Source organism: Hemiscyllium ocellatum, chromosome 14 (assembly GCF_020745735.1).
Source record: "Hemiscyllium ocellatum isolate sHemOce1 chromosome 14, sHemOce1.pat.X.cur, whole genome shotgun sequence".
Lineage (NCBI taxonomy): Eukaryota > Metazoa > Chordata > Chondrichthyes > Orectolobiformes > Hemiscylliidae > Hemiscyllium > Hemiscyllium ocellatum.
The window spans coordinates 25,094,217-25,111,244 of NC_083414.1; the positions used below are offsets into that span (position 1 = coordinate 25,094,217).

At 40.3% G+C, this 17,028-nt stretch overlaps 1 protein-coding gene across 3 annotated transcripts in view; it reads left to right on the forward strand.

Moving 5' to 3' along the window:
* The window catches only part of slc6a11b (solute carrier family 6 member 11b), a 180,627-nt gene that overhangs the window by 70,163 nt on the left and 93,436 nt on the right, over positions 1–17,028 (forward strand). For all 3 annotated transcript variants that reach the window (XM_060835512.1, XM_060835513.1, XM_060835511.1), the window contains one exon: positions 9,226–9,360. In XM_060835512.1, coding sequence (XP_060691495.1) covers positions 9,226–9,360 — 135 coding nt within the window. The remainder of the gene's footprint in view (positions 1–9,225; positions 9,361–17,028) is intronic.

Consider the following 17,028-nt stretch of genomic DNA (forward strand, 5'->3'; position numbering starts at 1 on the left):
TCATAAAAATGTGCATCCTGGCTTAAAATGCAGTTGCAGTCTTTAAACTCTTAAACGGGACAATCAAATGTATGATATTTATCAAAAATAATCATATAATCAGATTTGATGTAAGTAGAAAAATACAAATTAACCCAGATAGTACCATTTTACGTGTTGTTTTTCTACTTCATTGTATTTGTTTTGTTTCCATTTCTTTTTTTTTCCCACAAGGATTATGCCCCCAGTTTAGGGTTAACATTCCTGTCTCTGAGTCAGTAGGTGATATTTTGAAACCTCAAAAGTGGAGGCCAGAATATGAGATGTGAAATTGGATTTCCATGCTCTTAGTTTTCTTCTGTGACATGAGTCATAACTAAATTCCAAGAAACCCCATGTAACAAGTCTAACTGTCTCTAACTTCTGCACTAATTCATATTTAACTCATTAGTCTCCCACAGAGAAATTCGAAACATGCCTGGTAGGCCAGATTTTGTTACAGCATGTCCCTTTAGAATTGTTCTTCCATACTTAGGCTTGAAAGTCATCTGTGATCAGAAAATCACTGGAAGTGCAAGCTTTTAGCAGCACATTGAGAGCATCAGGACACCACAAACAATTTTTCTCTCCTTAACCAATGAGATCTAAGAATTGAGAACTAAATCTATAGCAAAGTAGGTACAGAATGAGAGAAATAAAGATTAGATTAAATGAAGAATGGCATAGACATGATAAGTCAAATTTTACATTTGTATGAATTGGAGAGCGAGAGGTTGGAAAAATTGCAACAGAAACATTAGCATTGGATATTTTTCATATGACCTAAATCAATTCACATCCTGAAGGAATATTGTTTCAAAATAATGATTGTTAACTTTTTGACCATTGTTAGCATTTACAATTTTTCCAAAAATAAGTTGGTATTGTGAATTACTAAATTTGACTTTCTGTGATGAGTTCAGTGCGCAATCCATTTACAGATGAAACAATTTCCTGAAATGCACAGGGAGGTCAAGGATTTTGTTTCCATTCAGATTGCTGGGGAAATAGGTGTAGGGACTGTTGAGGTTAACAATAAATTCAATGTCTTCAGCTGAGGCAGTATGAATGATTATGATGCCACTGGCAATGGAATTCTCAGGGTCGAAGTTCAGCTTAAATGGGCAATGGTCTGACTCGGATGGCCGCAGTCACAAATTGACAGGCAGGAGGTTGGAAGAACTCAGCAATCCAGACAGCATCAGGAGGTGGAGAAGTTGATGTTTTGGGTGTAACCCTTCTTCAGGACTCAGTCACAAATTGAGCTGACATTCCACTTGTGGTACAAGTGACCACTGCTTCCCATCATCATCTCAAACAGTTAAGGTTTGTCCAGATTTCCCATGGAAGGTTAAAATACAGGTCTTCATTACACGGGTCAATTGATGATGTTTGAAGTCATCCAGGAGCTGTGCCACTGAGATCAGATACTTTGTAAAGTATGGAGTAAGTTCCATTAGGGACTACAGGATTTCATTTGAGTGTGTGTGTTTTGTTTTGAGGTACTATATCAATTGGAGTGATTCATTAGCTGTCAGCCAGTAGTGTTCTTTAAAAAGGCCATCAGAATATGCAACAAAAAAAGAAATTGCTAGGAAAGCTCAGCAGGTCTGGCAGCACCTTGGAGAGAAATCAAAATTAATGCTTTGGGTCTGGTTACCCTTCCTCAGAACTGCGGTCACTGGACCCTACACATTCACTCTGATTTCTCTCCACCGATGCTGCCAGACCTGCTGAGCTTTTCTAGCAATTGCTCTTTTTGCTCCTGATTGACAACGTACGCAGTTCAGTTGGTTCTTTTAATCAAAATGTGCAAAATGTGATAATGAAGGAAGCCACTTGAAATGAATTGTTGTGCACATCCAAGAAATAATCCTCATGACTTCTTGGAGATTCATATCTGCCGTGTTTGTGAGAAGGCTCCTGAGCCAGGTTGAGCAGTGCTACTCCGCTGTTGGGAAGCCAAGGCTGAGTGAAACGGTGTGTTGGCTGTCCTGTTCCACCTGGTGCCCTTTAGTTTCTATATGAGAGTCACTTTCACTTTGACCTTGGCTCTGTTGATCTGAAAAGGTAGGTCAATGTACAGGTCAATAAAGAAGCCACAGTATTTTGGCATTGCGTCGAATTGTTGACCACAGAATGGATTAAGATTCTGTCCTGCCATTTGAGTTGTATAGGTGGAAGGCTGGCAGGATTTCTCAAAGTCTCAATTTTCTGGAGTAGGCTTTCAGAGATATTCAACAAATGTTTTCTCAATGTCCTGGAGTTCTTCAGTCTAGAAAGCAATGGCCAAGGTGTGAGGACCCGTGAAGAGTGGTCACATTTTGGAAGGGGCAGTCACTGGTAAATATATTGAAGAGAACCGCTGTGAGGACTGATCCCCAAGGTGAAGGGCGGTGGGGACCATGATTGGTTTTGCATGAATGGCTGATTTGATCTCCTACCAGTTGTTGTTTATGGAATTGTAGGTCTTCCACAACAGATAATTATGAATATCCTAACTATGAATGATAAGGAATTTCAACAGTTTGCCTATGTGTCACACTGTGTTGTTGGCTCAGGATATGTCAGGATAAGTGATAGATTTAAGACAGATGTCAGAGGCAGGTTCTTTATGCAGAGAGTGGTAAGGGCGTGGAATGCCCTACCTGCTAATGTAGTCAACTCAGACACATTAGGGAGATTTAAACAATCCTTAGATAAGCACATGCATGATTTTGGGATAGTATGGGGGATAAGCTGAGAATAGTTCACAGGTCGGCGCAATATTGAGGCTGAAGGGCCTGTTCTGCGCTGTATTGTTCTATGTTCCAAATATGGTTCTTGACTTCAGGCCTTTCTTGAAATCGGCTTCAGTATGTGAAGTAAGTCTCAGGACCATTGTGGTCATTGCTTTTTCAAATTTGGACAGGACCTGCTCAGCAGAGGAGTTTAAGAAGGATGGTAAGGACAAGCCAGGAAACTATAGACCAGCGAGCCTGACGTCAGTGGTGGGCAAGTTGTCGGAGGGAATCCTGAGGGACAGGATGTACATGTACTTGGAAAGGCAAGGACTGATTCGGGATAGTCAACATGGCTTTGTGCATGGGAAATCATGTCTCACAAACTTGATTGAGTTTTTTGAAGAAGTAACAAAGAAGATTGATGAGGGCAGAGCAGTAGATGTGGTCTATATGGACTTCATTAAGGTGTTTGACAAGGTTCCCCAGGGGAGACTGGTGAGCAAGATTAGATCTACGGAATACAAGGAGAACTAACCATTTGGATAGAGAACTGACTCAAAGGTAAAAGACAGAGGGTGGTGGTGGAGGGTTGTTTCTCAGACTGGAGGCCAGTGACCAGTGGAGTGCCACCAGGATCAGTGCTGAGTCTACTACTTTTCGTCATTTATATTAATGATTTGGATGAAAGCATAAGAGGTACAGTTAGTAAGTTTGTAGATGCCACCAAAATTGGAGGTGTAGTGGACAGTGAAGAAGGTTACCTCAGATTACAACAGGATCTTGACCAGATGGGCCAATGGGCTGAGAAGTAGCAGATGGAGTTTAATTCAGATAAATCTGAGGTGCCGCATTTTGGGAAAGCAAACCTTAGCAGGACTTATACACTTGATGGTAAGGTCCTCGGGAGTGTTGCTGAACAAGAGACCTTGGAGTGCAGGTTCATAGCTCCTTTAAAGTGGAGTTGCAGGTAGATAGCATAGTGAAGAAGGCATTTGGTCTGCTTTCCTTTATTGGTCAGAGTATTGAGTACAGGAGTTGGGAGGTCATGTTGTGACTGTACAGGACATTGGTTAGACCACTGTTGGAATATTGCATGCAATTCTGGTCTCCTTTCTATGGGAAAGATGTTGTGAAACTTGAAAGGGTTCAGAAAAGATTTACAAGGATGTTGCCAGGCTTGGAGGATTTGAGCTATATGGAGAGGCTGAACAGGCAGGGCTGTTTTCTCTGGAGCGTCGGAGGCTGAGGGGTGACCTTATAGAGGTTTACAAAATCATGAGGGGCATGGATAGGATAAGTAGACAAAGTCTTTTCCCTGGGGTCAGGGAGTCCAGAACTAGAGGGTGTAGGTTTAGGGTGCGAGGGGAAAGATATAAAAGAGACTAAGTGGCAACTTTTTCACGCAGAGGGTGGTACGTGTATGGAATGAGCTGCCAGAGGAAGTGGTGGAGGCTGGTACAATTGCAACATTTAAGAGGCATTTGGATGGGTATATGAATAGAAGGGTTTGGAGGGATATGGGCTGGGGGGGTATTGGCAGGTGGGACTAGATTGGGTTGGGATATCTGGTCGGCATGGATGAGTTGGACCGAACAGTCTGTTTCTGTGCTGTGCATCTCCATGACTCTATTGAGAGCAAGGGAGAGAAGTTGTGTGGATCATTGAGCTACTTCTCTGGTTTAGCAATGGCTGCTATCTTGCTTTGGCACCAGATTTTGGTAAACAGCTTTGCTAGTCACTTCCTGCACTTTGATTTGAATTTCCTCAGGAGGGAGACAGTAACATTCACATGGCTCCCTTGTAAATTGTGACTTAAATCTGTCCAGAAGACAACTAAAACCTGAGCCACTAGGCTACAGGGGAATAAACCAATTAGAAAATGGATTCTGCTAGTGAAAGAGACAGAGCCATCACCAAGAATATACCACCTCAGCATCAGATGTCTATTCTGGCCCAAATGGGAGCTACTCATTAAATAACCCATTGACGGAAATAAATACCCTCCAAAAAATCATCTCATAGTCTCCTCCAACCATCAAGTCACATTTCCAGCTACAAATCATTGCAAAGACAGATGACAAGGTGAGTGGCCTGCCTTACTGCTACATCACGGAAAGCCTCTCCAAAATCACCAAAGACCTAAAATCAGATGACTCCCCTGCTCTGTTTCCATCAAAGAAGATAAGATTACAAATTATGACAACACATATTGTGATAGAGCAGCCTACCAATTAGGGAGCAGTTGAGGGCACATTGATGATGACACTGGGATCTCCCCAAGTGTTGACCCCAGCAGCTAATTCTAGGCAGCCTTCAGTGGCAGTTTAGGTGGAATTTATAGCCAGAGGATCTACACTCCAATGAAGGAGCCATCCACAGCACACGACCTTGCAACCTATAGGCATGTTTATTCTCCAGTTTGCAGAGACATCTGAGAATGTCATCTTATGGCGGCTGTATAACAATAATCTTTCTGCCTTTGCAGTGCCCAACTCTCCTGCTGGGGCTGTGAGCTGTTGTATTTGGGAATGGTTCTGAGGGAGTTCATGTGCACATTACATTACACTCTATCCAATCTTAAGCCATACAGTCTTTGGGTGGAGACAGTTGAGTCCTATACAAGATTCTATGGAGAGCACATGTACTGTGTACTCATCCTGACAAGCCTAGTGTTTGTGCCTGACTAGTAATGTAGTTGTACGATTGCTATCATTCAATAAGTCATCTCGTTTACAAAAACAAGTGCTCCTTCTGTCTCGACTCTGGTGGTGTAACCTCTACGATTGATTATGGAATGGGTTCTAGATATTGTATAGTGATAGCAAATCAAATGCCCCTTACTACGCACCAAATATTAATGGAGGTGTTAGCAGCAGCAGAAGTGATGATACTACACTGGCCAACATGTGCAGTGATTGAACCTCCTGTTACTGGGTCCCTAGCCACTCTCCTTAATCAAAGAAGGCTCCTAGAGGTGCCTTATTGATTGATTGCTTGGAAAGAATAAATCTGTAGTCTCACTATGGCTATTTCCACGGTCCCAACTGAACTCATCCATTGTTCCAATTGTGACACACTCAGAAAATTTAATCTCATAAAGCACTCTGTGTGAAACTGAACTTTACTGCACATATCTGGGAACTGGCCTCTGCTGACATTGGGTGCTAAACGTCTTTCCCCCTTTAACACAATGTTTACTTTCCTGAGTAGAAAAAAATGAATACCCAAATGTTTTTTTTTCATTTTCCATTTGATATAACGTGTAGTTAATACATTAGTTCTGATACTGAAGTTCACTATCATTCTGATACTATCACACCATGTATTATTGTGATCTTTCCAGTCTCTACACTGGCACCATCAAAGTGCTATAGTGAGCACATGTTCAGTTTTGGATTAGGCATTGCCATTGTTTGCCAGTTTGCACAATGTTTAGCTTCTAAGGGTACTTTTTGTGAATGGATGGTAATGAAGGGGCTTTGCAGGTGAGCTTTATATTGGGAGACTGGGGCTATATTGGCCACAATGTACTTTAACAATTGGTGTCATGTCAGTCTGAATAATGCATGGGCCGAATGACACCAATTGTTAAAGTTCACTTGAGAATGTAACTTTAAAAAAGTTCTATGATTTACATATGAAACTAACATGGTCATTCTAAAAGATGAGAGACTTAACAAACAATCCAAGTCTTTTTCAATACATAATTTTAGTTATATCACACTGTAAACCTTTGCTATAAATTTGTGTCTTATGATCTTATACTCCACAACCAGCTGATGAAGGAGCAGCGCTCTGAAAACTAGTGCTTCCAAACCTGTTGGACTATAACCTGGTCTTGTGTGAATTTTAACTTTATCCACCCCAGTCCAAAACCGGCATCTCCAAATCATGATTTAAGGAGAATTGATTAACAAAGATAGACAGATGCCTGCTGCAACCTTGTTTAAATTTGGCGGTTTTTTTAAGCTGGCATGTGCTGGTAGGTTAAGTTTGAGTCATAGAGATGTACAGCATGGAAACAGATCCTTTAGTCCAACCTGTCCATGCTGACCAGATATCCCAACCCAGTCCATCCCACCTGCCAGCACCTGGTCCATATCCCTTCAAACTCTTTCTATTCATATTGCCTTTTAAATGTTGCAATTGTACCACTCTCCACCACTTCTTGTGGCAAGCTCATTCCATATACGTACCACCCTCTATGTGAAAAGGTTGCCCCTTAGGTCTCCTTTATATCTTTCCCCTCTCACATTAAACCTATGCCCTCTAGTTTTGGACTCCCCCTCCCCGGGGAAAAGTCTTTGTCTGTTTATCCTATCCATGCCCATCATGATTTTATAAACCTCTATAATGTGACCCCTCAGCCTCCGACACTCCAGGGAAAAAAACACTAGCCTATTCAACCTCTCTCTATTGCTCAAATCCGCCAACCGTTGCAACATCCTTATAAATCTTTTGATGAGGGATTGGGAGGTGAGCCTGATCATGGAGGATAGAGGGCCTGAGGCAGCAGTGACCTGGATTCTTTTGTAAAGAGCACTTTCTTTCATGACTTCCTTTGGTTCCATTGCCTGTGAAATTTTTAAGCAGTTCCAACCAGAAATGTTCTTTAAAAAAGGACTAATTTCCATATTAAACGTGGTCAAACTAGGTGGGTCATTCGAAAACCATACACTATCATCTCCTTTCCATGTAAAACTAGATAAATCATTGGTATTAACAGGATACAAGGTTCCCATTACTGTTTTGAGGTCATTAATGCTCTATTAATGCTAGGCAAAGGCAATAAAAATCAATCCCATAATGTGTAATCTTTTGAACATTAATATCAACATATTGCTATCTTCTGGGTGAAGTCATATTAGGCGGCTTTAGCATTCCAATGCATTAATTAGTATTTGTAAGAAATTCTTTTCCATAAGACCATGGGAAGTTTTGAAATACTGATCCCAGCCAAACAGTTTTGTAGGAACTGAGCAACTTTATGAAAACTGCAAAAAATTCCTTGGAGGCAATCTTAATGGTGTTGTAGAATACAGAGACGTAGAATTCAGGTATATAAATCTTTGAAATTTGCATCACAGTTAGACAGGGTGGTTGAGAACGCATTTAGCATGCTTGCCTTTGTTGCTCAGATCTCTGACTTTAGGAGTTGGGACGTCATGTTGAGGTTGTACCGACCTCTTCAGAGTAGTGTGTGCTCTTCTGTTTACCCTGTTAAGGGAAAGATATTATTAAACCAGAGAGAGTTCAGAAAAGATCTACCAGGATGTTGCCAGGAATAGAGGGTTTGAGTGATAAAAGTAGGCTGGAGGTGTTCGGACCTTTTTCACTGGAGCATGGGAGGTTGGGGGGTGACTTTATAGAGATTTATAGGGGCATAGCTAAGGTGAAAGGCAAAGGTCTTTTCCCTAAGGTGGGCAAGTTCAAAACTAGGGGGCATATTTTTAAAGTGAGAGGAGAAAGATGTAAAATGGACAGGGGGGAAACTTCTTTGCACAGGGTTGCTTGTGTGTGGAAATAACTGCCAGAGGAAGTGGTGGATGCAGATGCAGTTACAACATTTAAAAGACATTTGTCTAAGGACATGAATATGAAAGATTTGAAGGAATGTGGGTTAAATGTAGGCAGGTGAACTAATTTAGTTTGGGAACATGTTGGACCAAAGGGCCTGTTTCCATGCTGTATGATGATGTGACTAATAAATTCAAGGTACTGTGAAACTTTGTATTTGGTATTATTTCCTATTCATAACCAGAAGTCATTATTGCACAGCCGTTTGGCTCATAGCATCTATGTCAGTGTTTTCTTAGAGCCATCTAAAACTAAACTCCTTTACCATGTCCTCTCCTTGTCGCTCTCTCCCTCTGTCTCTATCTCTCTCTCTCTCACTCTCACTCTTTGACTACCCCGCTCCCCCCCAACAACTTCACATATTTATTTGACTAATCCTTGAATATAATGCAATGGTCTCTCCCTCAATTACATGCTATGACAAAGCATACCAAACTCCAGATTCTCCTGATTCCGTCTTTAGAGGTAAAAATTCCCTCTCTCTGAAAGATCGGTGAACGAGAAATTAGTTTCCATAATGGAAATCAATTGCTCAAATGGTGGCAAAGGCTTTGAAAATACTGTTTCTCATACTGTGTCTTTGTAAGTCGTCCTTTAAATATGGACAATGCACCAATTCTCGTAGTTAGCTGAAAGAGGAACCCCCTTTGAAAAATGTGCACAATTAATTTAAAACTGTTATTTGACTCTTGATTTCTGTGCACATCTGATTGGTTATGTTATGAGGCAAATGACAGAATCATGCATTTTTTTGACCTAATCAAGAAATTGTTTTCTAACAACACAGTAAAAGCTGAGATTTTCATATTAATTGCACAGTGTATAACAGTCATAATAGTGTATAATATTCTTTGGTTGGAAAACAGTACAAAGGCCAAGTTGATGGTGTGCTTTTTTTTATACTCAGGTGGTGTATGTAACAGCAACATTCCCCTACCTGATGCTGTTGGTTTTACTGATTCGAGGAGTGACTCTACCTGGAGCTGGAGAGGGAATAAAGTTTTACCTTTACCCAGACATCTCACGTCTGTCAGATCCTCAGGTAGGAACATTCAGTACAGATATTATATCTCAATCCTGATCTTCAATTGATGCATGAATAGTGTATTATTCAACTTCAGGCACTCATTCACTGTAAGTTTACCGACTGCATAATAAAAATCAACCACTATGTAAAAGATCACTGATTTATCATGGTAAGTATGCTGGATTGAGAGTTAGAGAGGTGCAATATACAGTAGCCTTTTTGCACAATTCATAATTTTGTTCCCATAAAGACAAACGATGGAACCAAGACCTGGTTATCAAGAGATAGACATGTTAGGATTAAGTGAAAAAGAGAACTTAATGACAGATTTTGATGTATACTGATTATGACACATTCCTAGAGGAGTGTGAAAAATATAGGGGAAAATGAAATTAGGAAAGCTAAGCAAATGGAGGAGAAAGCATAGACAGGTAGAATAAAGAAAAACCTAAAGGGGTTTTGTATAACGAGCAAGAGGAAAGCTAGGGAAACAGAAGGGACTATTGAGTGTAATCTTGGTGTGAACCCACAAGATTTGGGCACAAAGATCTTCACTATGGAAAATGATGCTGGTATACATCAAGGTGGAGGACTGTGAAATATTAGAAGAAATTAATGTGGAGAAGAACAAGTTACCAGCAGGTTTAGACCCTTGGAAGTGAATAAATCCACAGGCCTGAAAGAAATGTATCCTAGACTGTTGAGGGAGCTAAGGGAGGAGATGTAGTGGTCCTGACTGTAATTTTCAAATTCTCTGTAGCCACAGCTGGGGTACTAGAGGACCCCCAACTGAAGTTGTCTGGTTATTTAAAAAAGGAGGAAGTAATAGATTGGGAAATTACAGGGCAATCAGTCTAACCTTGATTGCATCGTAGTTATCGGGAGAATTCTAAGAAACAGAATAATTTACAATTGCAGGGTCACAGGTTAATCAAGGATAATCAGTATCAATTTATGAACTGAAGTTCATGTTTGGCAGATTTGATCAAATATTTTGTGGAGACAGGCAGGCATGTTAATGACAAAAATTGCTGGAGAAATTCAGTAGGTCTGGTGGCATCTGTGGAGAGAAAGCAGAGTTAATATTTGGAATCTGGTGACTCCTTTTTTTTAGTGTTAATGAGAGTAATGTTTAAAATCTGATTGAAGATTTGTAGCTCGGGTATCCGTTGTTGTGGTTCTGCTCGCCGAGCTGGAAGTTTTTGCTGCAAACGTTTCGTTCCCTGGCTAGGGAACATCATCAGTGCTGTTGGAGCCTCGTGTGAAGCGCTGCTTTGATGTTTCTTCCGGTATTTATATTGGTTTGTTCTTGAGTAATGTATTTGATGTGGTCTACATGGAATTTAGTGAGGCTTTTGTTAAAGTTTTTCATGACAGATTGATTAAGAAAGGAAGAGCACTTTGGATCAAAGGCAAAGTCCCACGCTGGATCCAAAATTGGCTGAGAGACAGGAAGCAGAGGGTGATATATAGGGAATGTTTCTATGACTGAAAGTTTGTTTCTTGTGGGATTCCACAGAGCTCAGTGCTGGGGCCCTTGCTATTTGTGGTGTCCATTAATGATTTGCACTTAAGTGTAGGGGATGTGATGAAGAAATTCATTGATGATATGAAAATTGATAGGATGGTATATCAGTAGGAAGATAAGCAATAACAAGTAGAATTGAACCCAGAAAAATGTGAAGTAATGCACTTGGGAACAGCTAACAAGGCAAGTGGTTACCTTATAAATGGTAGATCCCTGAAAGGTACTGAAGATCAGTGGGAACTTGCATATTCAAAAATCCCTGAAGGCAGGTAAGGTATGAAGAAGGCAGGTGGGATACCTACCTTTAGAGCAGGGATGGTTTTGCTGGAACTGTACAAATTACTGATTATGCCACAAGTGAAATACTCCTTGCACTTCTGGTCACCACATCATCAGAAGGATGTGATTGTCATCGAGAGGGTGTAGGGGAGACATACCAGGATGCTGGCTGGCCTGGAAGTTTGGGGTAAGAGGATAAGTTATATAGGTGGAGTTCTTTTCTTTGGAGGAGAAAAAGTTGAAGTGGGACCTGATAGAGGTGTATAAAATTGAGAGGAATAGATAGAGGAGATAGGAAGGCACATTCCATTAGCAGAGGTTTCAATAGTGAGGACCATAGGTTTGAAGTAAGAAGTAGGAGGCAAAATAGAGCGTTGAGGATTACTGCCTGCAAGGGTAATTGAGTTAAAAACTCTTGAAATATATAAGGAGCATTGACATGTTCACTTGTATTTCCATAGCCTCCAGGGCTATGTGCCATAAACTGGAAGATGGTATTCATGTAGTCAGATCTGTGATGGCTGGTGCTAACATGATGGGTCAAGTAACCTCCTTCTATGCTACAAACATCTACGAGTCACAATCATTTCTACAAATTCAAATAAATTCACTCTGTCCAATGAGGAAGCCTTTTGATGCAGTGAGTAGTGTTCCTGCCTCTGATTTGGATGCTTTGGGTCCTGGACCCCTCCAGGACTTACTGGACAAGGGAAGCTACATTCTTGTCATGTCCAAACAGGTTGATTATCAATTTTGTAAATCCTTAGAACATGCGGCACTGGCAGGAGGTAACAGTGAGAGAGGTTTCTGGTCAGCCATGTGTTGGAAAGAAATTTGGAGCCTCATTGTCACTATCCATAGCTCCAGATTACAACCTACTTCAAGAGAGATCTATATCACACCACCACCATTCTTAATCCCTGCAGAATATTTGCATGATAGTTCTCAGAAAGTGGATATATTGTTTGCTAATATACATTTGTTGTCAAATTGGAAAGGAAGAATTTTCTATCACTGGGTATATTTTATACGTTTGAGAGTGATTAAAATATTCTTATGATGTTTCACAGTATAAAGGCTTTATTCTGTCAGTAGTTCTAATTGATTCAAATTTGGTAGATGAATTAAAATAAAAGAATCAATGACACAGTGACAGCAGATAACTGCATATAGCCTGGAAAAAGCCATCATTAATCAGGAGTTGAACCATTGGACCTAAGGTCAGATTCTTAAACAGACTCGGAAGGGTCTGTGGGATAGTGTTTCTTGTGAATCATGTTTCTGGCTTTCCTGTTTGTATGAAAACCATTTGTTGCCAAGTTGCAAGTCTTATACAGCACTTTTAAATCTGGAGACAACTTTAGGAGAGAACAACCTTTTTAATTTAAAGAGAAAGCTATGCTCTTAATGTTGGTGTCTCTATACAAACATTATTATCTCTGTAAAGGTTGCAGTCTGTTGCTGGCCCTCTGTTTGTGCCAGACCTCTCTTGACTGCTTGTTGCTGTGCAGGGAAAGCCTGGCTGACTAACCCTTTGATATTGTCTTCTTTTCTCCCGCAGTTCCCAGCCACTCTTTAGTACCATCCCTTAATAGTAGTCAAGATTGTGAACTCAAAATCAGTGCTACAGATCTGCATTTTAATGCAATGTGCTGGAATTATCACACAGCTGCACAGCTAGGTTTAATTTAGTTAAGACCATAACTGTATGAGGAGCATTATAGTTAGAAACGGCCTTAACTCTCTATTAAATCTTCTTTTAAGTATATTATAGATTAGAATAACACAAAATCAGAAAACATGCGCTGCCTGTTTAACCAGTTTTCGAACAATCAGTTACGCACCACAAAATAGTTTCTTGAGCTCCAATTGCAGCCAGAGGTAATGTGAAGTGCCCCATTTAAACAGTCAGGGCTGACTTTAATAGCTACAATGGTAGCCCATCCACTTGTCAGAAAGCCAGTGGCCCTGATCGGGTAAAATGGCAGACAGTTCACTCTCTGCTCTTAGTGTTTCTGTTCCTTCCACGAGTTGCTGGCCAATCAGAGGTTGCTGGTGCATTCGGACCCAAAGCGCCACAGGGAATAGAGACCATTGCTGGGACTGCAGCAGCCCCTATTACAACAACCAGTGAGAAGATCCAAAAAAAATTGAGTGGGATGGGCTCACCAATGAGAGTGTGAGAGAGCACTAGAATAGAGGGCAGAAGGAGAAATATCAGGAGAGGACTGAAAAGACCCAGAGCTACCTGGAATCATAGCATTTAAACTTATTAAATGTTTATCAGGGTGAAAGGTCACAAAAGCTTTAGATGATGAATAACATTTTGGAGTGCAGTTACTGTTATGCAGGCAAGTTCATTTTACATTTTCAGACAGTGCCCTTCAGTGATCTAAAATTAGAATGAACTCGTCTTGATGCAGAATTACTGAGAGGATTAACGAGAGTGCTGAGCTACGTTATTCATGTTTTTTGAAGTGAATGTTTAAAGTAACTCAGTGAAAGATTGCAACTGTTTGAATGCTGTGAAATGGCATGATGACATTTTGAAAGGAAATGGTTGCCCTTTGAGAGAATTTGTATCCATATATATGGATATGAAGCGCAGCAAATCCCTGGGCACTTTCAGTATCTATTCCAATAAAGGCCCTCTAAATATGACCCATTTTATATCCAATACATGTGTTAGCTTATGTTAGTGATACTTGCAGTTGAAGGATTGGCACCACAAATACAGAACTAATTAAGATGTAAAACCATTAAAGTGATTAAAATAAAAATAGCCTCCCTGAACCTGAATAATGTATCATTTATCTTACAATAAACTATTCTGTCTTCCCATTGATTTACAAGTTGCGACTGTGCGAATTGATGAATTCTTCACTGAATTGCGTTGAAGAATCATTAATCACATTCCATACAACTGCAATGTGCAGGATGTTGATTTAGCAGAATCCGGAAATAAGTCAAGGGGGAAATGTTCTGATGTGGAAGCAGCTCTTGATGGGTGAGTGGTGGTGGGGAGTGGGTGTGTGGCACAGGCAGTTGCTGTAGATAGAGAAAAACAAATAAATTGCAAAGCCAAAAAGATAGAAGTTCAAGGAGCTCCTACTCCATCACAACTGTTGGCTTGTTGCTTCATCACAGCCATTAAGTATGACAGTGTCTCTGAAAGGCAAGTCAGTGTGACTGGAGTGCAGCTATGGTAAACAGTTGTGCAGAACAGCTCATGGAAAATTATCCAAAATGCATTTTACAAATACTGCATTGTATTGTCCAATTAAAATGAGATCCAGCACATGCCTGTCACCAAAGGTATGCAAAACATAGTTTTCTCTAAATATTTACTTCCTTGACCTCTATAAACCAAAAGAAGACCTACTACTCAGAAAAAGCTGTAACTTTGTATTTGTTTTAAATAGCTCAAAATATTTACTGTGAATGAGAAGAATCATGCACCCATTATTGTTACGTAGGCAAGCATGACATCTGAAATTCTCAAAAATAGGCAGCTGTGAGATGAATGACCAGTTACTTTTGTTTTTGGTGAGGTTTTGAGGTTAAACAGTTGTTTCATTCTGTGGAGAGTTCCTTGGCCTTTTCCAAGTTTGAGAAATGGAGTTGTGACATTGATCTAAATGGAGTAAACTGAATTTGGGTTTAGCAAAACATCTGAAATATGCATCTCCAACAACACTAGAACACTCCCTCAGTGGAACATGAGCTTTGGTTGGGTGGCCATTTATATAGTGGGTTAATCAATCTAATAGGAGCATAATGACCTGAAATTGAAGCTGGTAGCCTCAGTTCTCTGTTAATCTCAGTGACCAACTACTACATGTTTCCAGATACCTATCACTCACCGTCCGAAGCACTCCTTCCCATGAATTCTGAAGTCTGACTGATGAAATTATTTAGAAATTGAATTAGAAGTTTCAACTGTTTGGAAAGATGCCATTGGTTGAAGTGAGTTTCTCTGACAGCCAGGTGATGAGCCAGGATGAGTACTTTCAAAGTGAAGGGGTGAGTGAAGCTCATAAACTGGAAGCTGATTGTTCAACGGTACCAATGGCTTTACTAAGCTGGACCAGCCTTGCTAAGTCATCAAGCTGCTTTCTGGTATGGATGTTCTTGATATGGTATCAATTTTCTCAACTGCTTCTGTAAAACCCCAACAAAAGCCCTGCACCTCTGTCTGTTGAGCTTCCTGGTTCAGGGTGCAATGGACAGTCCATCCTGATCTTCGTCCTGACAGAAGTACCTTTTCTTTCAGTCATGGGATGTGGGAGTCATTGGCAAGGCCAGCATTTATTGCCCTGACCAAGTTATCCTGGAACTGAATGGCTTGCTGGGCTATTTCCGAGGACAGTTAAAAGTTAATCACATTGGTCTGGGTCTGGAGTCACATGTAGACCAGACCAGGTAAAGATGACAAATTTTCTTCCCTAAAGAGCATTGGCGAGCCAGAGGGATTTTGCAACAATGGTTACAATTAAACTAATATTTTTAATTCCAGATGTGCTTCAAACTGAATTCAGATGTCACTGTGGGATATAAACCCATATCCTGAGAGCATTTAGAATGTGGACCTCTGGGTCCTATTCTTGTGATATTACCACTGTGACGCTGCATTCCCAGTGGCTCATTGGAAATTCTGTGAGTTGATAACACACCTGAAGAGAAATAGATCTAAGACACAGATCAATCCCAATCAAATTGAAGTATGGAATAGGTTTGAGGGGCTGAAAAGCCTACTCCACTTCCTGGGGTCCAATACTACAGCACAATATTCTGACTTAATATCATCCAATTTCTTTGTCTCTTGTCATGCAGATTATTGAATAATTGTCCTATTCTTGAAGTAAACTAGTTAATCTATTTATAAAGTTTTTATGTTGAATGAAAGTGATTGTGAAAATGCCTTGCAGTTCGTGGATATAACTCACAACCATGTGCTGGTGCTTAAGTTGAAGTTTTCTACTACTAGACATAGGTGTCAACACAAATGAATCTTTTGTTTGAACCTCAGTATGTACAATTATTTTTAACTTGCCTTGTGGTAGCTGAAAGTACCTGAACAGAATGGAAATTATATTTAAATATTTAGCTTGGCTCCTCTATGATCGGTTCATATGAATACGTTTGATGAACAGTGTTGATTTGTTGCATACATAGTAAGAAGTCAGTAATGCCCAAATTTAGTTGTATGACACAATGTAGATTAAAAACAATAAATGTTGCTGTGTAGAAGTAGAATCCCTTAGGTACCAGATCACATTTATTTTATTATCTAATGCTCAAATGCATTCATTTTCCTTTCAGCGCAACATTAACCATCTGGTTTGGTTCAAACTTTCACAAAGCTTATTCAATATATTTATAGTCTCAAGTCAGTAACTAAGATTAAAACCATCTGTGAAGGGTGTTAGACTGTGACAGCAACAACTCAAGCTAAATCTGAACTGAAGAAATACCAGGTGTGAGGATTTATGATAGATTGTCTCCATTATTTCTGTATATTGCGCCAGATTTTCTGGGAAGTGACAGTCTCACACAAATCACCTTTCTGGTCTTTTTTTCGCTAAAGAATGGAGCTCCAAATTGCTGAAAGGAGTTTCCCATCAGGCTTCCCTCAGACATACAGAGCTATATTTTCATTCTGAGAACTCTTTTCCACTTCAGAGCCATCAGAGGAAGGCAGACTGCACCCCCTTTTTACTGCTACCATATTCTGACATTTAAAGGTCCTTACAATCACCTTGAGAGCTACTGTTAAATGGGAAATACGTATGTTACTTGAGATGTTTGCTGAGAGGGAGTGGAGGGTAGGAAACCGATGGGTAGGGTGCATTGGTCCAGACAAATAAGGTGCCAGA